The sequence below is a fragment of the Myotis nattereri genome (genome assembly GCF_964212035.1).
Source record: "Myotis nattereri genome assembly, chromosome: 1".
NCBI classification, from domain to species: Eukaryota; Metazoa; Chordata; class Mammalia; order Chiroptera; family Vespertilionidae; genus Myotis; species Myotis nattereri.
In genome coordinates, this window is record NC_138075.1 from 25,382,135 (window position 1) to 25,408,739 (window position 26,605).

Below are 26,605 nucleotides of genomic sequence, written 5' to 3' on the forward strand. Positions count from 1 at the left end.
CCTCTAATTACTTTTTAGAACAATGGAATTTTAGCATTGACAGTAACCCTGGCAACCATCAAGTAAGGACCCTTCATCGACAGATGGAAAAACTAAAGGCCAAGAGAGGTGAATTGATTTACTCACCTCTGGTTACGGGTGGAGGTGGAAATAGAATGAAGGTCTCGTTCAGAGCCCTTTTTCCACTGACAGTCATTGCCCCATTTATTTATTCGTTTTCCCATTTAAAAGTGTATTGAATGTCTCTATGTGCCAAGCACTGTTTCACGTGCTGGGGAAATCACCATGAGAGCAGCTGCCACTTACATGGCGCTCACTGAGTGTGAGGGCCCTTCCCAGTGTTCACTTACTCCTCACAATAACCCTGTGAAGTGGGTTCTCTACTGTCCTCATTTTATAGACGAGGAAACTTTTTTTCAGGTCATTCTCCATTATTGGGGCTCCATAGGGCTCCCTAACACTGCTGATTCCATTCTAAATGTCTCTCCTCGACTATGAAGGCTTTTTAATCAACCTGTCCCTCCCAAACTATTGAACTTTATCAATCATTCTTCATTAACGTGAAACCTTTGAGTACTCAGATCAGACTCCTCCTATGCCCTTCTTACCCACATGATACAACTTCTCTGGAATGCTTGGAGAACAAGACTGTGACTCATTCAAAGAGGTGACTGAGCAATTGATGCAGAGGAGGTGATCGGTAAATGTTTGTTGAGTGAATGAAAGTTCCTGGTTCTTTGTCAATCCAAACCATACCTATTCTGAATTCTTAGCTTCAATTTCACATTTATTCCTGGCAAGAGGGCCACCAGAGAACCAATAAGATCAAACATCAGTCTAGGAATGATAATACCAACCACCACTGAGGTTTTATTGACTTCTTACTATCTGCCATACACCAAACCTTACTTGTAGTTCATTTAATCCTAACAAGACAACACTGGGAGACAAGTACTGTTATTATTTTGCTTTTAATATGAAGTTTCTGAGGCACAGAGGGGTTAAGGAACTTGATAAGATCACACAGCTAGTGGAGCTAGTCAATGCTAGGCCCACCGTGCTGAATTCTTTCTTGGTAAATATTTTCTGACTGAACTGCTTTGGAAATGTTGGCAAGTGATTTTGAATCCTACACCTTGACTTCTCCATCTGATTTGCCAAAATCAAGGCATATGAATTAAAAAAATAATTTTGCTTTAATGAGAGCCTGATATGAATTGTTATTGCTATCCCTGTTTATGCTGGACAACTAAAATTAGAAAATGGAGAAAACATGTAGAGAAAGGGAAATAATGTCCATTGTATGCAGTGGTAGATGGCTTAGGCGTTACAGTCAAGTAAATATTTCAATCTTACTTGGGCCCAGTTTTCTGGTCCTACCATCCTCCCCACTTCACTACAGCCTGGAAAAATATTGGTTTCCCCATTCACAAGGGCGCATGGCTGCTGCACGAAACAGCTACAATCATTCAAATTCTGAATTGGGCTTTTGTTAGCAAAATTTCAGCCCCAGAAACACTTGTTTTATGAGCAGCCAAATGCAGCTCCCATTCTAAGCCAGAAGCCTTGCTGGATCCACTTATCACATCATTTAGGGTGCAGCGCAGTTCCAGAGGGGACTGCGGTGGTGCCTGCAGACAGCTGATGTGACAAGAGAGGGGCCTGTCCTCTGTATGAGGGCCATTTTCCAGACTTGGAAACAGAGCATCACATTCCATCCTTAGGATTGCTTCTAATCACTAGCTACCCCGCCCTCAAATGTGTGGCCTGGAGGGCGTAGCTGGTCACACAGGTCTCCAGGACCAGCTCCCCAAACACCACCCAGTGGCTGCTGCTGCCTGCCTGCCTGCCTGTACCCACATCCTGCAGAGAGCCTGGGGGGCGGGGAGCTGCTGGTCTCATCAAGTGCCCAGTGAAAGGACAGCCACTGTGCGATCCAGCAGCTGAGCCAGTGATGAGGATGCTGTGCAAAGGGACAGGTGCTTCTGCACAATGCCACGCACAGGGCCATGAAAGGAGCATATGGGCCTTGGAGCCACTCAGATCCGAGTTCAAATTCTGCTGCCTCCACTGAGTGTCTGCTAAGAGCCTTTAATAAAGAGCAAATACTCAGCACCAGCTATGCCTCAGGTGTGCACTGGGGTTGGGGGGGGGGGGCGGTCTGAGAATGAACAAGGTGGACTAACCCCGCGCTCCTGGAGCTCCCAGACAATGGAAAGCAGTGTGATAACTGTGATAAGGGTGAGGAGGTGGCCGCTGGTTCTTTATCTGAAGTAGAGGGACAATGTCACTTCTTTAGAGGACTGGCACATAGAAATACTAAACAGCCTCCACAGAGAGCATACGGCAAGAGTCTAATAGATCCCTCCCTTTACAAAGGCAACTCCCTGCTTACCCAGCTCCCAGCTTCACCCACTCGTTATTTTTCTGGACCAGGGTAATGTCTGTATATCCCTGCTCTGATAGTTTGCAGTTTCTCCCTAAATTCCAACTATCAAAAACACCAGTGAATTATTAATAAATGTTAACAAGTCTGTGAGGATAGAAAGGGTCAGGGGGTGGTGGCCCCTTGATCTAGTCCTCCCGGGAAAAGTCCTACAGAGTTGCTGTGGGATCCTGGTTTTCCACGGCCCCACAGAATGAACCTATTGGCCACCCTTGATAGACTTCTTCCGCCCCCCATTTCCTTCCCACGGCTGCATCTTCCAGTGTGCGCTGCCTTTCCCCATCATGTGAACAGGATGCTTATGACATGTCAACAGTATGACAAAGGGCTAAGCCGGGTGAAGAACCTCCTCCCCTGCACTCCGTCGCCAACACCGAGCATTTGCCTTCGCACTCCCAGCAGTAACACTGTGGGCTGTGCCTTCCCTGCTCACCATAGTCAGTGTTTTCAGGCTCCCAGCAGTTCGACGGCCAGAAGTACGGAGCCTGCAAAAGAGCAGAGGTGTCAGGACTCAGAAGCACTTGCCCTCCCCTGCCTAGGGGTCAGGGTCAGGCCTCCCTGCACCCAGCGAGGACCCCGCCCTAGGACCGGCTCTGTCCCCATCTCCTTTGTGCTGACACCACAGCCCAACCCGCTCCTGTTCTTAATGCAGCGGAGGCCAGTCAACATTTTAATTTAGGTGCTGAGAAATGAATCCAGGTAAATAAATGAGAAAATGAGAAACTTAGTTTATAGGGCAAAACTTTCTTATCCTGAGACAACAGAAGTCTAACTACAGAAAATAGACTGGCATGGTTTTTTGGGTACAAGCCCCAAGTTCCTGAGTAGTGCCCGCCCACTCCCCTTCCCCCACTAAGTTCATATGATGAAGCCCTAACCCCCTGTGGCTGTATTTGGAGTAAGGAAGTAATTAAGGTAAAATGAGACTTTTAGGGTGGGACCCTGATCCCATAGGATTAGTGCCCTTATAAGAGGAAACAGCAGATCTGTTTCTCGTTCTCTGTCTCTTTTTCTGTCTCAAAAATACAACAAGAAGCAGCTATCTGAAATCCAGGATGAGCATGTTCACCACAAACAAAACCCTAGTGACACCTTGATCTTGGACGTCCAGGCTCCTGAACTGTGAACAATAAATGCCTGTTGTTTAAGCCACCCAGCACGGTATTGTGTTATGGCAGCCTGAGCAGACTAAGACACCCTTTAGCCCTGTCTGAAGAACTCGCTTCTAAACCCTTTGGTTTTGACCTGGACACCATCCCTTATCCTCTGCCCCAGATCTAGGATGGGATCTGAGAAAAGGATCGGAAAACAGGTGTGATGGGTTAACAGGTAGTGAATAGAAACATCACACAGGAAGTCAGCATGATTCAGGAGAAAGATCATGGACTTTGCTATAAGGCTGACTTAGGTTCCAACCAAGGCTATCTCTTAGACCAGGGGTGGACAAACTTTTTGACTCAAGGGCCACAATCGGTTCTTAAACTGGGCCGGAGGGCCGGAACAAAAGCATGGATGGAGTGTTTGTGTGAACTAATATAAATTCAAAGTAAACATCATTACATAAAAGGGTACGGTCTTTTTTTTCAATAGTTTTATTCATTTCAAATGGGCCGGATCCGGCCCGCGGGCCGTAGTTTGCCCACGGCTGTCTTAGACTTACTAAGTGCCCATGAATTCTCTGAAGACCTTAGCTTTCCCTTATAAGAGGAAACAGCAGATCTCTAGGAAATGGGTGACATTTGCCCCCCAGAAATGTGTTCTCCAGAATAAATGAGGAAATATGTATGAATTGTCCAGTCAATCGTAGGTTCTCCACGAGGGCTTTTCTGGATTATTTGGGAGGAGCAACAAAGGGCCCAGACGGAAGTTTGCTTGGTTTTCCCGAGCTGGTGGGAGGTAAGCGTTGCTCCCTTAATTACACTCAGTTTTTCCATGTGTCTCTAATCTGCAATCAGAGGATGATGAGAAGGAGGAGGAGCTGGCAGGCCTACCTGGAACCGGTAAAAGGTGCCATCGTCCTTCATGGTGAGAACATGGTCCGAGATGGGAAAGACATAGCCCTGGGCAGCTATAAGGCTTCCCAAGTGTATTGCTTCAACTGCGGGGACAGGAAGTAAGAGGGAGAAGTAATTAGGAAGCTGTAAGAGTGGAGGGCTACGTAGCTGAAATGTAAGCTGTGAGTGCAGAAAGGCAACAGGAAGTCTACTGTCATCACCCCTGGATAACTCCTGGCTGATTGACTGATCGTTCAATAATTTTATGATATGATTGTGTGGGCTGAGGGAGTGTCAATGGTTGGGAAGCACTACCAAGTGTCTGGGACTCCTCTGGATCCCAGCTCTGAGAGTCTGACATTACTTTAACCTCCCCCCAAGACTTCCAGCAGAAAGTGCTCATGGTGAGGAGTTTGAGCTCTGGTGTAGACAAACCTGTGATAGTTCACATAAGGTCTGTAGCAGTGTCTGGGGCAGGGTCAGTGCTCAGTAAGTGCCGGCCGCCCTGATTCATATTTTTATTCTCCTCATTTCTTATCATCCTCAGCAGTGAGCATGCAGCCTCAACACCCACAGACACTCTGCACTCAAACTGCATTGTCCGTTGTGACAGCCCCTTCTCTTAGGGACATAAAGGCAAGCCTCACTTTTGTGGTGAGCAGTGTAGTGGGCAATGGCACAGGGAGGCCAATGTGGTAAAAAATTTATATTTTTGCCACAATCAACAAATTGTTACTTTAGCTCCAACCATAACTAGATTCACATAAATCATTAAGAATTTTATATTTAGCCCAACCGGCATGGCTCAGTGGTTGAGCATCAAACTTATGAACCAGGAGGTCACGGTTCAATTCCCAGTCAGGGCACATGTCTGGGTTGCAGCTCAATTCCTCAGTAGGGGGCATGCAGGAGGAAGCCGGTCAATAATTCTCTCTCGTCATTGATGTTTCTATCTCTCTCCCTCTCCCTTCCTCTCCAAAATCAATAAAAATATATTTTTAAAAGAATTTATATTTATTCTGAGCAGAGCTAAGAAAAATAATGAATTTAAATGATTATACCACATATAATAATATAGAAGTACTCTTCACACATATAAAAGTACTTTTACTGGTAAAAACAAATTTTTGTATGTGGAAATTATTATTATTTTTTAAAATACCTTTATTGTTGAGAGTATTATAGATGTCCCCCCTGGTACTCCTATTTGCCCTTTTCCACCTGGATCAGATGTGTAAAATATTGACATGAAGAGGAGTTTCTAGGAACTAATTTTGCATGTTTTTGTAAGTTTTTAAAGGCGACTTGTTTTGGCTTTACTTGCCAACTTTTCAAGAGGCTGTGTATAATCCAGGTGCTGTGTTTACCAAGAGCCACCTCTCCCCCTTTGGAAGGAATGCGCATGGGTAACTGGTGCATCGGAGTTTTATTTTACCTGCTTGGTGCTGACCGGCTTGCTTTTTAAAGTCTATATGGTTTAAGCATCATGGGTCCAGCAAAAAAAGGGGAGTTTTATCACCTGTAGCTGCTCCTTGCCCAGGAAAGGAAGAACGAAATCCACTAAGAAGGTGACTTTCATGTCACCGGTCTAGAGCTAGAACTTTCGCTTCATTCTTTGAGCAAAAGGACTTTTGCTTAGAAATGTGGCAGACGGGAAGAAGAAAGGGAGAGAGGGGTGGAGGTAGACATGTTCGGCTTCCCAGGGCCTTCGTTTGCCTTGTTTCCACCCTTCTATACCCAGCTGGTGAATTACTTGTAACTCCTCCTGCTCAGAAGCCCAGGCAGTTCCCAATACCTGGAAGTGCTCTTAAGGGCATCCGAGTGTAGCCAACCTTCAGAGACATGACCCTTGTCATGTACACCTTTCACTGGAGCTCCTCAGAGGGGACTTCTAACCATCTCTCCTACCACTAGCTGGTTCAGGGTTCTCAGCATAATACTACTACCCACTACTATTACTATTATTACTACTACCACCACCACCACTACTACTACTATCACCACTACCACTACCACCTATACTACTGTTACTACTACTACTACTAACCACTACTATTACTATTAATTACTACCACCACCACCATTACTATTAATACTACCACTACTACTAACCACTACTATTACTATTACTATTACTATTACTATTACCACCACCACCACTACTACTACCACTACAACTACTAACAACAATAATGATAAGATATTTTAGTGACACATGATTATTTTGGAAGGGCGAGGAAAACAGTGCTCTTGGAAGAGACCACCGTGAAGAAAGGTGCTCCTTAGTTTAGCATCATCATCAAAAGAAATGTTGACTTTAAATACATGTAACTAAGCTGGAAGAGACTTATTCAGTCCAGTTTTTGTAAGTGGACAATCAGAAGTCCAGGCTGCATAGGAAAAACCGAAAGGCCAGTTGATTCAGGTTCTTTCCTTAAAAGGATTGGCAGGTATTGTTTTCCCCTGTGGAGAAAGAACTTGACTAGAATTGAGAATTTCCATGAGTCATGAGAGTGGCCATTAATCAAGGTGGTGAAAAAGGCTACTGTCACTTCATTAATGACCTGCTTTTCAGGAACTCAGGTTTCTGGCAACTATATTTAATCAAACTCTATGTAAATTGTATTGTTTTGTAGTCAATAGTATATTAGGAGCATCAGATTAAAATACAGGAATGCCTGAGTGGACATACTGACCCCAGTCAAGAATCATAGCTGAAGGACAGACATCTAGAAAGGGAACTTGAGAAAAGATCTTTAAAAAGCATAGTAATTGTCCAGCCAGCCTGGCTCAGTGGTTGATTGTCAACCTATGAACCAGGGAGTCATTGTTTGATTCCAAGTCAGGGTACATGCCCGTGTTGTGGGCTCAATACTCAGTAGGGGGCGTACAGAAGGCAGCTAATCATCATTGATGTTTCTATTTTTCTTTCGTTCTCCCTTCCTCTCTGAAATTAATAAAAATATATTTTTAAAAAAAACATAGTAATTGGAGGCCATTTAATTTGGGGCAAAGAGGTCTAATCTGTAAGAACATAAGAATACATGTATGGGTATTTATACATATGAAATACAGGCACCAGGAATACTCAGTTAAGACAGGGAGTAAAAAATAAATTCAGAAAAGTATTAACTAACAACACATGGTAATAAGTTATACTTATCTAGAATTTTCATTTGTCTAGAACTCCCCATTTTTTAATTATGCCGTGAAAATAAATTTTACTGCTTATTTACTGGTGGGAGGACAGATTTGGAAACTGTTTTATTGGCTAGCGTTTTGTTATTGTCTTTCTGGTAAGATTTTCCTAATTGAAATGCACAATTAAAGTTGAAAAAAAATAATTCCTTCCCTTCTTGCAGAAGAAGAAAACAGAAGGCATCTTAGCAAATAATTAAACATCTTAATTGTGAATCAGGCAATCTAATTTTAAGATCCGGGTCTGGAAGGCTGCTCAGTGACAGCGCTACATCTTATCTTTAATTGCTGTGGCTAATGAGAATTCAACTCATTTCACATGTTACTGTATTGGGCTCTTTGGCATTCTCAATGGTTACTCATTTCCTCAAAGGGTGATTTAAATTTAAAGGTAGCTATTCAGTGGAGAAAATAAATCAATTTCATTTGTAAGTAAAGAGGTTCCACATCTTGGGATTCACCTATAAGCCCAGTTCTCAGGAGGGAGGAGATCTAGTCTGGAACTTGGTTATGTGGTATGTTTACTGATACCATGAGGGATAAAGTCAGGGTCGAAGGTCAAGTACCTGGGTCTTCGATGGACAGGTTCTTCATCAGCCACTGCACAATGTCAGTACCTGCAATGATAAAGCAATTCACCTGAAGACCTGGTGGGTGGTAAGCCCTGTGGCAGAAGAAGTATGTTTACCTAAGAGAATCCTCATTTGAATTAGCACACACCTAGAGAGCTGGGCGATACTGATGCTTTTCTATCCTAACACACTCTTTCTACCCATTCATTCACTTCCACAGTTATAATCCCATTCTTTTCCAAAAAAAAAAATCCAACTCTGATGATGCGGAAGGATCTTGTGTGCACACATTTCTGGGGAGCATCTATAGGGGACATCCTGCCCATACAGATTCGGATGACTTCCCCAAGATGGGCTGGTGAAATTTTACCATGCCCGGCCTGCAGACCATTTCCTACAGACAGCAGCCTCCTCCGTTCCCTACCCTTACTGACAAGGGCTGACAATGTTCCTGAAAATGTCTCTAATTTCTTCTGGCATGGGCCCGCCCTGAAAGAAAGTAGCCCTGTGTCAGTCTGTGGGAGAAACTTCTCTGTACTCACTTGTCCCCTCGGCCAGGTGACATTTCCTCATGCTCCTGCAGTTTGGTGTGGACTGAGTTCTGACAGTGGGCATGATGAATGCCACTTCTAGACACAGGCCGTGAAAACTCCCATGTGGCCCTGCACAGCTCCATACCCCTCTGTTCCCCACCTGCTGGCTGAATGGAGAGGACTTCAAGGGCTCAGGGCGGGCAGAGCCACAATGTGGAAGGAGCCTGGGCTTCTGAACAACCATGAAAACTGATACCCATTTGGGGCTCTGACGTGATTGAAAGTGTGTCATGTTAAGCCCCAGAAATTGGGGGCTTACCTGTTTAGGCACCTAGTATTATCTTAACTAATTTGAAATCTTAAGAGTCAGAAGGGACTTTTAAAACTTACTTGCTCCAACTCCAGCCAATACATGAGCCCCCATCTGCAACACCCTGGGCAAGAGGTGCTGTAATCTCCATTTAGAAAAATCCCAGAACCTCGGAACTCACAGATCCCTCCTAGCCAGTCTGTCCCAGTGGAATCGTCTTTGATTTCTAGGAGCAGAAACTGGACTTACTCTGTGGCTTGCTCTCTTTGGCCTTAGTTTTGCATTCTAATGCTAGAAAAACAAACCCAGACCTTCTCACTCTGTGGGACAGGTCTTCAAACATTTGGGCAGTTCATCTGACATACTATCAGCATCTCCTTGAGTGTCATCCCCACCTCGTGAGCCATGCCTGGGTCTCTCATCATTTTGGTCACAATTAATTCCCTTTTGTCTACCTCCATTTGGAAATGTGGCTCCTAGAACCAATGTTTCCTAGGGCAGCCCAGTTCCCATGGGGAGTTGTTTTCAGAGGATTCTGAACTTCTAATCAATTCACCCCAAATCTCACTTTAAACCTATGCAGACCTTTGAAGGTGGCTTTGTCATTTCAGGATGTATGCATGCCAGAAAATAGCCCGAAAGGGGAGCATTTCCAGATATTCAAGTCCTGGCATGGGTGTAAGGCTTGGTAGGAGAGAGAGGGCCCGTGGACAGCTCTCCTGGGATAGATTCCTGCCTGAGAGACTGGAGAGCATGCCGAGGGGTTTAACTGTTGTCCTTTACCAGAACTCAAGTTTCTAGAAATTTGGTTGCCAGTGGGGAGACCAGTTCCGGTCTGAGTGCCTAGACATTTTGCTTCTCTTTGGCTCTCTGGAAGGTCGATGAACTCTCTCTACGGTAAACGGCCAGGGACCCATCCTACTCTTTCTGTATGTCCTCCCTCCCCCACCACCCCAGGACCAGTCTCCACTGCTGCAGGCCTCCCCACATCTCCACCTCAAAAGCAAGACTTCTGAGCTTTCCCCTCTTCTTGCTCCTGGCTGGCATATATGAGCTAAACTGGATCCAAAGCACCCCTACTCATTCACATTCTTTGAGAGAAAGGGAGAGGATGTCTGTGTGTGCTTGTGCGTGCGGGGCCATTTCCTCCAAATTATACAAGTTCAACATTTGTCCTAGGAAATGAAGAACAAAGCAGAAATCAAATAAGGACTGTAATCCCAAGTTGGGGGTAGGGAAGAGACGCTAACCTGTTTTTTCCTCAAAAGAAAAATAGTCCTTTTTTGCGGGTTGCCTGGAAACGGAGAGGTTTCCAGCATCAGCAACCGCTCTCCCCGGGGCAGGCGGATTATCTTTCTGCTGAGCTGGCGGAACCATTATTTATCACCTGCCAAGACTGATTACTCACCCTGGGACAATGACAGCCCTTCCTTTCCCCTGTTAATTACTGTCATCATTAATATCCATGTCACTAATTAGTATTCATTCACACTGAAACTCCTTCCTCGCTGTCATACCCGTTCCCCCTCCACCCACCCCAGCCCGCAGCACCATTGTCTGGGTTTCTACCCCCTTTTGGCTTTACGGGCTCAGCGACTCGCCTGCTTGTCTGCCTAGTCCACCAAGGCCCCATCTGCATTCAGAACTGAAGGATCCCATTTAATCACATTTTGTGTGTGAGTGAAAAGGGGACAATCACAAAGGTCCCTTCTCCTTTCCCCTGGCACTGTGGGGACCACAGGCCTTGGTTTCTTGTCCTGGGTGCAGCCCCCATGACAGTCAATGTCTTCATCTGGGGGCTGGTGTGGCTGTCCTTGGCCCTGGTTGAGGGCTGGGCTGCTGCCCCTGGCTGTCCTGGCCACTGCCGTCAATCGGCAGCAGCACCCATCACCCCGCCATCCCACACACGCTATTGGAACACGTGGTGGCCATCAGCAAACACAACAACACCCAGGCCTGCGGACTCTCTCTCTGTGGGCACGGGTATCCTAGGCTTCCAAGGACTGATTTGGGGAGGCCAGCCCCCAGTCTGATGGCAGAAAGTAAACTGCTGCCTGTTCGGCCCCAGAAACAAGGCAGGAAGAAAAGTCCATCCTAATATTATGTCCATTAAAAGACCTACAATTGTTCCACTGTAGAATCAGAAAAAAGTAGTCCAAATCACCACCAGGAGTACGTATTCTTCTCCTTGTTCTTCCTTCTTCCCCTTCCCCCAATCATTCTTGCCTTCTTATTACAAAAAGAATTTCAAGATTATTTTCTGTTCTATCCAAAATTTGTTGTTGCCTTTTGTGATCACAACTGGGTTCTGGTTCTTATCTCAGCCAAGCTGCCCTGCCAAGGACTTAAAATCAATATAAAAACACTGCCCAGCTGGCATAGCTCAGTGGTTGAGCATTGATCTATGAACCAGGAGGTCACAGTTAGATTCCAGGTCAGGGCATATGCCTGGGTTGGGGGCTCAATCTGGGGGGTGAGGGGAGAGGGGAGGGGACGGTGATCAATGGTTCTCTCTCATCACTAATGTTTCCATCTCTCTCTCCCTCTCCCTCTCCCTGAAATATTTCTGAAATCAATAAAAATATATTAAAAAGCACACACACAAAGAAACCGACTAACAACAAGTGTGGGATGGTCACCCTTTATTCCCCAAGATCCCAAAACATTTGGGTCAAAGTGTTCTTTTTGAGGTGAATTTATCAACATACTGCATATTCCAGGGGCATCATGAAATACATCAGAGGGTACTGAAACACTTGTCCACAATATGAGTGGGTTGCTAGCTGAGCCCTGATTAGATTATGCAAACTCGAGAAAAGGTTGGTTCCAGTCACCTGCAAATTTCAAGGTACCTGAAACTTGGTAGCTTATATGTCACTAGAAACCTGGTGCATGAAATTTATGCACTGGGCAGGGGGGGGGGGGGCGGGGAAGGGGATTGGGCCTAAGTCGGCAGTCAGACATCCCTCTCACAGTCCGGGGCTCTTGCAGTCCGGGACCCCTTGCTCTTTACTGCCGAGGTCTCAGCTGCCTGTGAGTGAGGAAGGCAGCCTTATGCCACCTCATTGAGTGTGTAGGCCCCATGTGCAGGCCACTGCTCATGTAGTGGGGGCGACATTCCTGAGTGCCCACTGTGTACCAGGCCAGAGCTGTGCACTTGACCCTGTTACCACATATCATCTTGACAATAATTATGTAAAGTACTAGAGGCCCAGTGCACGAATTTGTGCATCGGTGGGGTCCCTCAGCCTGGCCTGTGCCCTCTTGCAATCCAGTACCCCTTGGGGGTTTCAGCCCGATCCCCACAGGCCAGGCCGAGGGACTCCACTGGTGTGTGAATCTGTGCACCGGGCCTCTAGTATGCATATAAAATTTTGGTTAATCTCTTCCCACCCTCCCTCCTCTCCCCTTCCCTCTGAGATTCATCAGTCTGTTCTGTTTCCCATGCCTATGGTTTCTGCTCCTACATTGAACGTCTGCCCTCTGGTGGTCAATGCTCATCATAGCTATTGGCCAGTTGCTTAGGCTTTTATATTCTACACTAGAGGCCTGGTGCACGAAATTTGTGCACTGGGGGGGGGGCAGGTTGTCCCTCAGCCCAGCCTGAACCCTCTCCAATCTGGGATCCCTCAGGGGATGTCTGACTGCTGGTTTAGGGATCGGGCCTAAACCAGCAGTCGGACATCCCTCTCACAATCCGGGACTGCTGGCTTCCAACCGCTCGCTTGCCTGCCTGCCTGATTGCCCCTAACTGCTTCTGCCTTCCAGCCTGATCACCCCTAACCACTCCCCTGCCAGCCTGATCGATGCCTAACTGCTCCCCTGCCGGCCTGATCGCCCACAACTGCCCTCCTCTGCCAGCCATCTTGTGGCTGTGGGTGCCACCATCTTTGAGGGCAGGACAGTCAATTAGCATATTCCCTCCTTATTGGTTGTGGGCACTCCCATCTTTGCGACGGTGTGAGGGTCAAGTAGCATATTCTCTTTTTATTAGATAGAATAATAAAAACCTAATATGCTAAGTGTCCGGTCGTTCAGTCATCCATGCAACCAATCAAAGTGTAATATGCTAATGATATGCTAAGACTGCTCAACTGCTTGCTATGATGTGCACTGACCACCAGGGAGCAGACACTCCTACTGGTAGGTTAGTTTGCTGCTGGGATCTGGCTGATCGGGACTGAGTGAGATGGTCCGGACATGCCCTGGAGCCCTCCCACGGTCCCTCCCCAGCTGGCCAACCTCCCACGTCCCTCCCTGGCCCTGATCATGCACCAGTGGGGTCCCTTTAGCCTGGCCTGCACCTTCTCACAATCCGGGACCCCTCGGGGGATGCTGGAGAGCAGGTTTCGGCCTGATCCCACAGGCCAGGCTGAGGGACCCCACTAATGCACCGATTCGTGCACTGGGCCTCTAGTATATAGATAATAATTATAATACTCTTTTTAAAAATTAGGGCCAGAGTGGCCCAAGGTCACATACTAGCACCTATTAGAGCAAAGGCTGGAATCTGGACAATCAATGCCAAATATTTCCACTACATCATTTTGCCTGTTTGATTCTACAGTGGGAGTGTCTGAATAACTTTCTGAATACTATACAGAAGAATATTTGGAAAAGTGATCTTCTGCACTCATTTTTCCCTGAAGCAGAGACATTAATTTAGTGATAATAACTGCTACTATATGCTATTTAGCTAATAATTTATTGAATACTTTTTATATTCCAGGCTTTGGAATAATCCCACTATACTAATCCTGTGATGTCAATAAATGATTTCCTTTTTGTAGATAAGTTGAAGGACACTCTAAGAAGGACAGTATTTATCGTTTAGATCTTTCTTTTTTGCCTTAGTTAAAAAAAAATTTTTAAAATGCAACAATTAGTTGGCAGAGAAAGCAAGAGGAGCTGTTAAAGTGGCCCTGGAAGGTGGGCACACGACTTGCTGGCAGTAAGACAGAGGAAATACAGGTGGCAGGACAAGTGTGGCGAGAGGTCTACTGGCATTTGTGAGGCATATTGTTCAGTCTATGGGCTTGAGTTCTTCCAAGGAAAAGCACGGCACATCTCACAGATACGCACTTGCTTACCAAGCACATGAAGCAATAGAGTGCAGTGCTTGTACAGTCAGGCAGATTTGGGTTCGACTCATGCTATGCCACTTACACATTGTGTGACCGGAGCAGGTCCCTTCACCACCACCCACCTAATCTCCATTTCTCTGTGAGTCCACTCGGGGAGGGGAATACTTACAGGATAAAGTAAGGTCATGGACAGGACGCCCTTGCCCCAGAGCCTGGACCATGCTTGGGCTAAAGGGACTGTTTGTTACTGGGTCACCTTTCTCCTCTGTGCCTTCCTTTCCTCACACGAAAACCAGGACAATCACAACAGGACCTGCTGCATAGGCGCCGAGGGTTAACGCAAAGGCTGTACGTGCGATGCTAGCACAGTGCTTGGGACACAGCTGACGCACATGAGCTGCTGATACGGCTTATCGTTTAGTCACCTTGTGTCGCAGCCAAGTGTCTAACCACGTCGTCTGCATGGCTGGGAGAAATGACAGCCACTTGAAATTCTTGTGTTATTTGCCTGCTTTTTCATTTTAGGCCTTAATCTCAAAGGTCTTCTGAGGCTCCTGGGAAGGGGTCAGCTGATGGACAGCTTGTTGGACGCAAGGAGAGATGAAGGTAGCAGTGGCGGCAGGGAAACGTTAGGATTGGCGGGGCCTCACTGAGGGAGTGGGACCTCTTTCTGGCACTTTCCTGGCCCTGGAGCTCATTTCCTGGGAATTGAGAGTGGAAAGCAAAACAGGTGTCCTCATCCCACCGTCATTCAGTCGAATGTAACAAACTGGGCACCATTCTGGTTCTCTGACCTCCTTCCACCCTCTTCTCCTTCCCTTCTTTCCTCTTCTGCCCAATGGACCATCTTTCCACTCCCAGAATGCACCTCGCTCCACCCCACCGCAGGGCCTTTGCACACACTGCTCCCCTTTCTCCAGGCCAGCCCTACCTCTCGCTGACTCCTGCAGTCCTCTGGCCCTAACTTTGCAGGAAAGCCTCCACTGCTCTCCACACCCGGTCCAGGTCCTCCGGCGTTCGTTTGCAGGGACGGGGTTCCTTCTCTTTGGAGCACTTATCTCGGTTTGGAATTAGACATTTACGATGAGATCATTTGATCAGTGTCTGCCTGCCCTCTGCATTAGCTTCCTGGAGCTGCTGTAATAACGCACCACAAACTGAGCGGCGTAAACAATGAAAATGTACTGTCCCTACTGTCCCACAGTCCTGGAGCCTAGGGTCTGAGTCTAGGTGTCAGCAGAGTTGGCTCAGCTGCTGGCTGTGAGGGCGAGTCTGTTCCCTGGCGCGAGCGCCCCGTCCCCCCCACTGCCACCCCCCCCCCCCCGGCTTCCGGTGTTTTGCTGGCAGTCTTTGGCTCTTTGGCGCTCCTTGGCTTGTAGATGCATCACCCTGATCTCTGCTTTTACCTTCACATGGCCTTTGCCCTGCGTGCGTGCCTCTGAATCCACTTTCTCCCTTTTTATTTTATTTTTCAAAATACAATTTTATTGATTTCAGAGAGGGAGAGAGAGATAGAAACATCAGTAATGAGAGAGAATCTTGATTGGCTGCCTCCGGCACACCCCCCACACTGGGGATCAAGCCTGCAACCCGGGCCTATGCCCTGACTGGGAATCAGGCCGTGACCTCCTGGTTCATAGGTCGACACTCAACCACTGAGCCATGCTGACCGGGCTACTTTCTCCCTTTGCATAAGAACACCAGTCCTACTAGATTAGGGCCCACCCTAACTCACTCATCTTAACTAACTACATGTACAGTGATTCTATGTCCAAATCAGGTCACATTCTGAGGTACTGGAGGAAAGAACTTCAACATATGAATGGGAAAGACACAGTTCAGCCCACAACACTTGCTGAACTATAGCTCTGAGCGAGCAGGACTCTCAGGCTGTCCTATCTCCGGCACCACGCAAAGGCCTGGCGTGGAGTTGGGCTTTAGTAAATGCTTCCCGATCAACAGTTATGCTCAAATAGACATCACACAATATGTGTTCATCCATATGTGCATATTCGTTACATTTCAAACATTTCTCTCAGTGTTTTGTGACCCATCACAGACCAGCAACCTTGGGCGGACACTCTGTGACTACTGCTTTAGATGGAAGGTTCAGGGTTTTGCAGCCATCGATGTTGTCTTCTTTCAAAAGTCATTTTTATTTTCCCCAGAAAGAAATCTCCACAAATGAATGCATTACAAACAGTTAGGCAGCGGTTCAGATGTCTCCTCTTCCTCACTCGGTCTGGCTGACACTGAGAGAACAGCCGGTCCAAAGAGAGGGGAAGTCTTCAAGTCCCTTCTCCAGGGGCCCAGGGGCCCAGGGGCCCTGCCCCTCCCACCTGCCTGCGGGCGCGCTGGCTTCCAGACTGCGGAGTTCAAGCTGCCTGTGATTGGCTTTGGTCCTGCGTGATGCTTGCTTCCTCACAGGGCGGCCTCTACATCTGACTTGGTTTGGAACAGGTTGGAGGAATTAAATCCAGACACGTGAAATACGATTTTGAACCCAGAGCTACTCAAGCATCACTGCCTTATCCAGTCCTAAACCAGGCCCTGCCAGGGCCCCCTCCCTGGGGTCTCCTGCAGGTCTGGCAAATGGGCTTGCTGACCTCCATGGGCATGTGGAGACTGTGTCCCCGGCGCCCTGTGGCCGCACCGCAGGGAAGACGACCAGCTGATGGACAGCCCCCTCCCCGTGGGCCCTCTCTCTCCTCCCCAGAGCCCCCCTCCCCCCCAGCTCCTGTGTTTCCACCTTCTCTGAAATGTAAAGCTTCCGTGTGCATTATGAAAAATAATAGGGGGCAGGAGACCAGACGAGGTTATTACCAACTCATAAATCAACCGGAGGCTCTGAGGGCTGTGGTGAGGCGTCTGGGATGGGCTCCCCCGGATTGTTCTCTCACCCCAGCCCCCACGATTGATTCATAACCTCATAACCCTCCTGCGTCCCAATCCCAAGTCCTCTATCTAATTGTCAGCAGCCCAGTACATGATTTGCAAGAGGATGTGGGCAGCGGCAGATGTGGGGGTGGGGGAGAGATTAGTTTTGTCAATCAAAGGCGTCCAGGGCGAGGTGCAGAGCGCCGGGGTTTAGCCCAAGGATCAGCTTATTAAAGAAAAGGCTGGAAGTGGCCGCATTGATTGGGCCTGGGTGTGGGGGAGACAGAATCACGGCCATGGTGGGTGTGGCCTGTTTCCTGAGGGTGGCTGCCACTCATGACTGCCTTCCACTCAACCAGAAGGCAGGATGGAAAACAAACAAGCAGAGCTGTGGCTTTGGGGAGATGTGAGCTAATGCCAGGTGCCCAGGGCATCCGGGAGCATTTACATATTCCAAAGGCAGCTTCGCCTCCTGGAGGCGGGGAGGGGACCCAGTGGCTGGCAGGCATCAGGGGCTTTACTGCTTCCCAGCATTCCCTAATGGTCACCTCCTTTGTGCAGATTTAAATCTAAAACATGGCTCCTGGACAATTTGCATTTACATTAATCTGTGGGGCTAAAGCATTCTTGAGGGGAGCAGGAGAGGAACGTGAAGGGGAAGACTTCATGGCACCCAGGTCTGCAGGCTGCAGCCCCTGACCTGGAATGTGATCCGCCTTCCCACACCGCGAGGGCAGTAACACTGATACGCGTCCACGGTGTGTGTTCAGGCTGAGCCTGCCAGGTGGGCTGGGCATCTGCACACGCCTTGAGACGGAGGAGTGTGAGCGAGCCAGGCTTCCAGCGGAGTCTGGGACACTGGTTCTCAGGCGAAGGTTGAATTGGTGTTGCACTAGTTCCAGTTCTGGTTCCCTGAGGCTCCTTCTCAGTGAAACGAACTTGGTTTTTGTAATCAGTCAGACATGGGTTCAAATCCAGGCTCTGCCCGTCACTAGCGCATCACCTCGGACAAGTTATGCAATCACTCTGAGCCCCACACTCTGAGCCCCAGTTTACCCACCTGCAAAATGGGGCCAATCACAGAATGTACAAAAATGAGGACATGGAGGTAGACACGAGGCGCACTCCCTGGCCCGACCGGACATACCACCACTCTCCTTCCTTTCCACTTACAATGCACGCACACCCTCCACCAGCCCCACGTGGACTCTGGCTTGGAGCTGATCTCCTGGGCAGCGAGCCCCAGCCTGGAATTAGGCCCTTCTCCCGGCCCGGCCCCAGGACAGTCTGGAGCTTACTCTAGCTTGGCTCTTTCAAGTTTCTCCATTTCATTCCACTAGATGAGCTCATCCTTTCAAAGGTCAGTCTGGGATCCTCTCTGTCGGCAGAGGGCCTATCCCAGAACAATTTCCAGTTCTTGATTCAAAACATCAGAAGAACCCCAAGGAACCCCGAGATTTTTCCTTCTCCATCCCAGCTCTGGCTAAGCCCTTAGCTTGGCTTCTCCCACGGGAGTGGCCAGGAGGCAGGCGGCCTGGGTGTGAATCCAGGCCTCCTCCCACCCGCCCCGTGACCTTGGGGCTTGCCTTGCCCTTCCTAAGCTCCAGTTTCTGTAAGATCTGAGAAAAGGCCATCTGAGAGCATGAGTGTAAGGATCGCGCTTGCAAAAGGCCCAGCCTCATGTCCTTCAGTGCACAGCAAATGCTGACCTCATCGTTATCATCATTGCCATTTTTCCGACTGGAACATTTTCATTCATTTCCCTGCAATGGTGAACGAGACGGCTCTGTCCTTATACAAACAGGTGCGCTGGTGGGCTCTCCAGGCTCTGACTGGGTTATTTGTGGGGCTCTGGGCCACAGACCAGGAAATTCAGTCCCAGCTGACTCAACATGAGAAAAAGGTGCAGAGAGAGGGAGGTGGTAGGATCAATGGCGAACAGTGAGAGAAATAGACCGAGGAGGGGAGCGTTGGATGTAGAGGCAAGGACTCTCGCTGAGCAGCCCGAAGCAGCCACACCAGGGATACGGTGCCACATCTGCCGGTTATATCCAGATCAAGGCGGTCAGACAGCAAGTCTCTGCGAAAGGGAAAAGAGCCCTGGGTGGGGGAGGTGGGGGGTGCAAAAGTCACCAGCATGCGCTGGCTCCACCCACGTGCAAAGCATGGAGCCAGACATCGGGGACTGGGATCCAGGCATGACTCAGAAAACGCAGCAGGCTAAGGCGCCAAAGGAATGACCTGGGAGCTGCTGAGCGATGATCTCATGCTTTCCCGGCACCGGGGGTGCTGGCCTTCCCTCACCCCTGTTCTCACCCTGGGCTCAGGGCCCTGCCCAGGGCTGCTGTGACCCCTTCCCGAGGTCTGCCTCTGGTAGGCGGTGAGCTGCTGGCTCCGGCGGCAGCCTCTGCCCCTCCCCTGTCGGTCACTGTCCTGGGTCCAGAGCCCCTTTTGAGCTTCAGTGAGGCCCCCCAACGCGAAGGCCTTGTGTGCAGTCCAGCAGCGCACCGCTGTCTGCCAGCTCCCATCTGTCAGGGGGCGCCAGCGGCTTTGGGCTTCTCTGGGATCTGCTGAGGTTCAGCTGCCCATTCCAGAAAAACAAAACAAAACAGCAAAATCACAGCAGCTTAAACAAGATAGAAATGTATTTGGTAAAAGAAGTCTGGAGGTGGCTATAGGGGACCTCAGGGCTCTGCGCTTTAAGCTTCTCTTTCACCCCCTAGCACTTGGCTTCCACCCCCAAGGTCACCTGCTGAGGCAGCAGCCATCACATCCCAGCTTTAGGCAGGAGGAAGGAGGAAAGGCAGGACCGCTAAAGAGTGCCTTTCCCAATGGAGGCGCCTTCCTTTCAGCATAGTTTCCATAAGCCTCCTTCTCTACTTACAATAATGACACCCAGAATAATGCCCCCCAAGTTGTTCATGTTCCAACCCCTGGAAATATGTACCTTACACGGCAAAGGGAGATGTGATTATATTAAGGCCCTCAACGTGGAGAGACGGTCCTGGAGCCTCCAGGTAAGACCAGTGCAATCACAAGGTTCTTCATGAGAGAGAGGCAGGAGGTTCGGGGGCAGAGAGAGGAAGAAGGAGAACATGGAGGAGGAGGAGGAGGAGGAGGAGGAGGAGGAGGAGGAGGAGGAGGAGGAGGAGGAGGAGGAGGAGGAAGTGGAGAATGAGGAGAGGGACAAAGAGAAGAGGTGGTGGTGATGAGAGCACCAACTAGTGCTGACTTTGAAGAGAGAGAAAAGGACCATGAGTGAAGGAATGCAGGCAGCTTTTAAGCTAGAAAAGGCAAGGAAACAGATTCTTCCCTAGAGCCGCCAAAGAAACACCATTTTGCCTTGATTTTTAGCCAAGATCCAGTTCAGACTTGTGACCTCCAGAATTATAACATCATACATTTGTATTGCATTGTGTTAAGCCACTTAATTGATGGTAATTTGTTGTAGCTGCAATAAGAAAAACAGTTATTTTCTTACCTCCTATGATTTCTTTAGATAACTCTCTACAAGTGAAGCTTCGGGTCATTTTCAAGGCCTCAGGACCTACTGCTCAACTAGCCTTGAGAACACTCTTGCTTCGGTCTCTATGCCCCAGACTGCACTGGATAGCAGCACTGCTGTGTATCATTGCAAATCCGATTGGGAGAAAATGAGAGCTCGCTAAGCAAATAACCATGTTTTCATAAGTGAGATTCAAAAGATTCTAATATCATTGATTAGATCATTGATTCTAATATCATTGATTGACCATTTGCTTGTCTTCTATTGGGGTACCCATCTTTTTATAGTGATTAATAGGAATTTATTAAGTAGAAAGGATATGACACTTCATCTGAAATGTGTGCCAAACAATATTTCCCCTCCCATTTGCTATTCACACTTAAGAAGCCTTGAGTGGTAGAGTTTTTTAATATTTTATGTTCCAATCTGTCAACTCTGTGTTTTACAGTTTCTGCCAAGGGTGTCATGCTTGCAATATCATCAAGACATGTTAAGGGATGAGATTTTATAAGTCTTTGCTGAATTCATTTATCCATTCGTTCAACACATAGTTACTGAATGCTTCCTACATGCCGGGCCCTGTTCTAATCACTGGAGCATCATCTGGCTCAGAGAGCTGAGCCCAGAATAGGAACGTTGATCACTGAGAGATTTACAGCCTGAAATAAGTACAAACCCCAGACACATCTGACTGTACTGAAAGACTGGCCGCCTTGAAGACTTTGACCCTGAGCAGAGATTCTCACGGTGCCACCCAGATCCCAGGGCGTTTTACGATGAATGAAATCTACACGAGTGTGATGACGCTAAGGAAACAGCAATACGAACGCCCATGAACGGGAAGGCTTGAAATGACTCTAAAAAGTATGAACAGCACTTGTTCCCCATCAGTCCCAAAGGAACAATTATCATTGATATAACTTTTCATTTCATTAGTAAGTTAAATGCAGATATCATCTATCCCTTAGGACTCTTTGTAGAATCTCTCTGAATCCAAGAATCCCAGCAAGAGAAGAACTGCCCTTCCTGGGAAGGGTTTTCGTAGAGAAAGGCTTATGAGTGAGAAGTAGACTCTCGGGGTTATCGCCCATTGGCAGGACCTCAGCAACGCAAGAGACGTCGCAATGTCCCCAGGTTTGCCGACTCCAAACTGAACAAGCCTCTGATTATTTACTTGTTATTCTTTACTTTTTCCTACCTCACATTTTTCTCTTTTTATTTATTTATTTTTATTATTTATTTATTTTTTTAAAAAATATATCTTATTGATTTTTTATAGAGAGGAAGAAAGGGATAGAGAGAAACATCGATGAGAGACAAACATCGATCAGCTGCCTCCTGCACACCCCCTACTGGGGATGTGCCCGCAACCCAGGTACATGCCCTTGACCGGAATCGAACCTGGTACCCTTCAGTCCGCAGGCCGACGCTCTATCCACTGAGCCACACCGGTCAGGGCCATTTTTCTCTTTTTAAACAAAATACATTTTTATTGATTTCAGAGAGGAAGGGAGAGGGAGAGATAGAAACATCAATGATGAGAGAGAATCACTGATTGGCTGCCAACTGCATACCCCACACTGGGGACCAAGCCTGCAACCCAGGCACGTGCCCTGACTGGGAATCGAACCATGACCTCCTGGTTCATAGGTCGACACTCAACCACTGAGCTACAGCGGCCGGGCCCCACATTTTCCTCTTCAAGCGAAACAGAATGAATCCCCAGAAAACTCACCTTAAAATGAGTGCCCTGTAAGAACCGTGAAGGACTGAAGCCTGAAACCTTGGGCCATTCTAGCAAGGACTGAGCAGGACAGGATGCTCGGCTGCCCTCATGGCCCTGGGAGATAGACACGGGCTTGTCTCCACGCGGGCCGAGCCGGGCTTTCCAGGAAAACTCCCCCAGGTGGCACTCCCGCCTCCACTCACTGGCACCAAGGCATGCCTGAAATCCTGTCTGGCTTCATTGCTTGAGTAAACGTCCCCAGGAGCCTGGAAGCCACACGAGAGGCACAGCGTCTGGTTTAGCATGGAATGAATGGATGGATGGGAGTGAAGCATTCAACTGGTCTGTGAATTCCTGGGGGTGGGGCAGGGACCCGGCTTATGGCTTGTATGGGATAAATGATTTGGGAATGAATAAATTGCAACCTGCTATTCCTATCTCTTCTTAGATCTCAGACCTAGGGACTAGCCGTTCACCTTTGAGAGGAGAAACCCAGCTGAGGCCATCCAGCATGAGCATGAGGGACAGGGACATCACAGGGGAGGAATAGGGGTGGAAAAGGAAGCATCCTATCAACAGGACATGCTTCTGCCTATGTCACACTCCTGTCTGCAGCCAGCCCTGATGTGAATGGTTCCTGAGAGCATCTTCCCAAAGTTGTGCTCCTCATTCAGAAGTTGCTGAAGGGCCATTTCTGGTGGCCAGGAGTTTGAAATTGAGTGGCATGGAGTTGGCTGGGAGGGAGACTGCTCCCGGCCCCTCTCTTGGCTCCTGGCTCCTGGCATCCTGTGCATCGATTGGCTTGTAGGAGCATCATTCCAATCTCTGCCTCCAGTCCTCACATGGCCGTCTTCCCTTGGTCCTCTTCATAGTCTTAATAAGTAAGTTCACTTGTATGTGACCTCCAACGCCCACTGAGTGGCAAATTCCTCCGAGTGTGACATCAGTTTACTTGTCCCTTTGAAACTCCTCAAGTGTGACCCCAGCCCCCTTCACAGGTACCCACTGCCCAGAGTACACGGGGCACTCCCCGTCTCCCCAGCTGGCTCACTGACCTGGGCCTGAGGCCTCCTTAAAAAAAGAGGGAAAAGGAGACTTTCTCTCACTCACTTAACTTTAACCCTTCAACCCCAGGGCTTCCTTTTCACAGCAACATTTCAGACTTCTTATTTCTCTAGATTTGGTTTCCCCAAGAATGTGGACACTAAGAAGAAAATACTGTTATCTCACTCTTGATTATAATATACTAGGAGCCCAGCGCGATTCAAAATCCCTCGGCCCACCCGCCTGCAGCCCTGCCTTGACACCCGAACCTGTCCATGCAGAGCTCCAGCGCACCTGACCCAGCCCCCAAACCCTCTGGCCTTCTCTGGCCGCTTCAAGCCCCGCCTGCAGTCCCTCAAGTCGCCTCAGGCTGGTCCTGCCTTCTCTGGTGCCTCCCCGCTCCCACCCCATCTCCGGAGTAAGGCGGGTGCTCTGCCCTGTCATGGCGGCAGAGGAGAGTGTGGAAGCCTCCCGCCTGCTGTGCTATGCTCTGTCCCCTGGCAGGTGGGCCACCCAGCACTCAGAGTGTGAGCAGTGGGTGGCGAAGGACTGGTGAGGGGGCGCTATGGGCTCTCACCCCTGCCCTCCCCGGCATGGGATGATCCCACCTCTAGGAGCCTCCCTGCTTCCGCCCCAGCTAATATGCTAATGGACTGGTCATTACCCGTTATGGCGTATTGACAATTAGTATATTAGCTCTTTATTAGTATAGATAATAAAGATATTACATATCTTTTTATATTATACTAGAGGCCCGATGCACGAAGATTCATGCAAGAATGGGCCTTCCTTCCCTTGGCTGCCGGCATCACCTTCGCTCCAGCCGGAGCTGCCTTTCCGCCTTCCCACACTGCCCAGAGGCCTGGAGTGGCTGAGGTGGTGCGGAACACCCCCAGCTGCTTGGTGCCTGCGTATGCAAATTAACCCACCATCTTTGTTGGGTTAATTTGCATACTCACTCCTGAGTGGCTGGTGGGCATTGCAAAGGTATGGTCAATTTGCATCTTTCTCTTTTATTAGTGTAGACTAGAGGCCTGGTGCACAAAAATTTGTGCACTCGGGGGGGGCAGGGGGTGTCCCTCAGCCCAGCCTGTGCCCTCTCACAGTCTGGGACCCCTCAGGGGATGACCACCTGCTGGCTTAGGCCCGCTCCCCGGGGGATTGGGCCTAAGATGGCAATCAGACATCCCTCTGGCAGCCCGGCAGCCCTCAGGGGATGTCCACTTGCCAGCGGGGAGCAGGCCTAAACTGCAGTTGGACATCCTTAGCGCTGCTGAGGAGTCAGGAGAGGCTCCCACCATCACTGATGTACTGGCAGCCATCAGCCTGGCTTGTGGCTGAGCAGAGCTCCTCCCATGTGGGAGCGCCCTGACCACCAGAGGGCAGCTCCTGCATTGAGCGTCTTCCCCCTGGTGGTCAGTGTGTGTCATAGTGACCAGTCATTCCCAGTCCTTCTGCTGTTAGGGTCAGTTTGCATATTACCCTTTTACTATATAGGATAGATGCCTGGTGCACAGGTGGGGGCTGGCTGGTTTGCCCTGAAGGGTGTCCCGGATCAGGGTGAGGGTCCCCACTGGGGTGCCTGTCCAGTCTGGGTGAGGGGCTGAGGGCTGTTTTCAGGCTGGCGGGTGACTGAAGCTCCCAGCCTCTCCTTTTTTTCTTTTCATTCTGGGATTTATTTACTTTCTATGGCTGTCACTGGAACTGAGAGCCAGCTTTAGCTCTGAGGCCGGCTCCAGCTTGAGGCCTCGGCTGCTGAAAACAGGTATCTGGGTTTTGTTTAGCTTCTATAATTGAAACATTGTTGCCATCACTGCTGCTCTAAGCTCTGATGCCGAAGCTGGCTGAAAGCAGGTTTCTGGAGCTTGTTTAGCTTCTATAATTGCAACATTGTTTCTTAGACTGCAGCTCAGAGGCTGGCAGTGGCAGGCGGGGAACCTTGTTTTCCTCCATCACTGGAGCAAGCAAGCCTCCTGTTGCTTCAGCTGCCTGGCTGTTGGCTGCCATCTTGGTTGGCAGTTAATTTGCATATCGCCCTGATTAGCCAATGGGAAGCGTTCGGGGGTATGGTCAATATGCATGTTTCTCTTTTATTAGATAGGATGTATATGGTGTACTACGTATCTGATATAAAGCTGCATATTATAGCTATAGTGCGATAAGAATTCCATCCTTATATCTCATTTACACCCTGAGAGGACTCTGCGAGGTCACCACTTCCATGGGGCAGCTGGAGCCTGCCTTCCCTGTGGCACTGCGACAGGCTATGTTGTACAGTGGCCTCCAAGGGAGGAGGCGGTGGGAGCTGCAAGCAGGGTGCGGGTGGTTAGGTGCACGGTCCAGAGAACTTAAGAACAATAAAGAATATCAGTGATGAATGGCCTCTCCCCTTCCTACCCTGCTGATGCTGGGAGTGGTGCCCAGCCTTGGGCTTTCACCCCCAGTGCTTGTCCTTCCTTACCCTGGCCCCTCAGCGGTCAGGACAAGGTGAGCTCAGAGGTGTCTGGAGGACTGAACCCCAGACATTCAGCTCACTGTCAGGAGGAACTAAACCTTTTTTTCTCCATTGAGTATGGAGTGTGGAGGGTCAGGTCAAGGTGGGGAGGGAGCCACCGAAGGCATCGCATTACAGCGGCGGGTTCTGAATTTTGGTGACATTACTTTTGTTTCTCTGTTCTGGGTGCAAGATATTTCTAGGTAGCTTTGGATTTAGTTTAAAATACAAACTATGACATGTCCCATAGTTTTTATTGTCAGATAAATCTTGTCCTATTCTCACTCTAGTTCCTGTCTCCCAGCCCATCCTGCCGCTCCTCATCTCTGCACGGAATTTCACACCATCTGGCCAACTCCTCCCTCTCCCCAGTCCCATCCCTTCCAGCACTTTGGAACCATGGACATTTCAACCAACCCATGTTGTTTCCTGCCCTTTTCCTGGTTCACAGGGAAAAAGAGATCCTTTCCATTTTTTTAAGAGAGAATATCAGTACAATAAAATCTAACTGCGCTGATCTTTTTGGCAAAAACAGCCTATTCATTTAAAGCAGAAGTTATCTGGAGGTGAATTGGGGTCCTTGGTGGAAGCCAGCATTCTTTCCCACGGGAGTTTTCAATCACTGCTGAGGTGCAATATACATTATCACCACACAGAGGCACTGTTGTTCTTGAAAGCGACAATGCTTCCCAGGATAGTGTCTCCAGTTAAGAAAAAATGCCAGGATCCAAAATTCTAATATTGATTTCTTGTTTCTTTTAAATGAAAAATCACTGGTGTTCTGAATAACTTTAATTTCTTAGTGCTAGAGGTGGAGATCTC

General features: G+C 48.6%; 1 protein-coding gene across 11 annotated transcripts in view; it reads right to left on the reverse strand.

Annotated features, from left to right (window-relative positions):
• Positions 1-26,605, reverse strand: part of RGS6 (regulator of G protein signaling 6) — a 488,382-nt gene that overhangs the window by 88,531 nt on the left and 373,246 nt on the right. For all 11 annotated transcript variants that reach the window (XM_081100530.1, XM_081100531.1, XM_081100532.1 and 8 more), the window contains exons 4-6: positions 8,205-8,255; positions 4,438-4,544; positions 2,880-2,931 (exon numbers count right to left, since the gene is read on the reverse strand). In XM_081100530.1, coding sequence (XP_080956656.1) covers positions 2,880-2,931; positions 4,438-4,544; positions 8,205-8,255 — 210 coding nt within the window. The remainder of the gene's footprint in view (positions 1-2,879; positions 2,932-4,437; positions 4,545-8,204; positions 8,256-26,605) is intronic.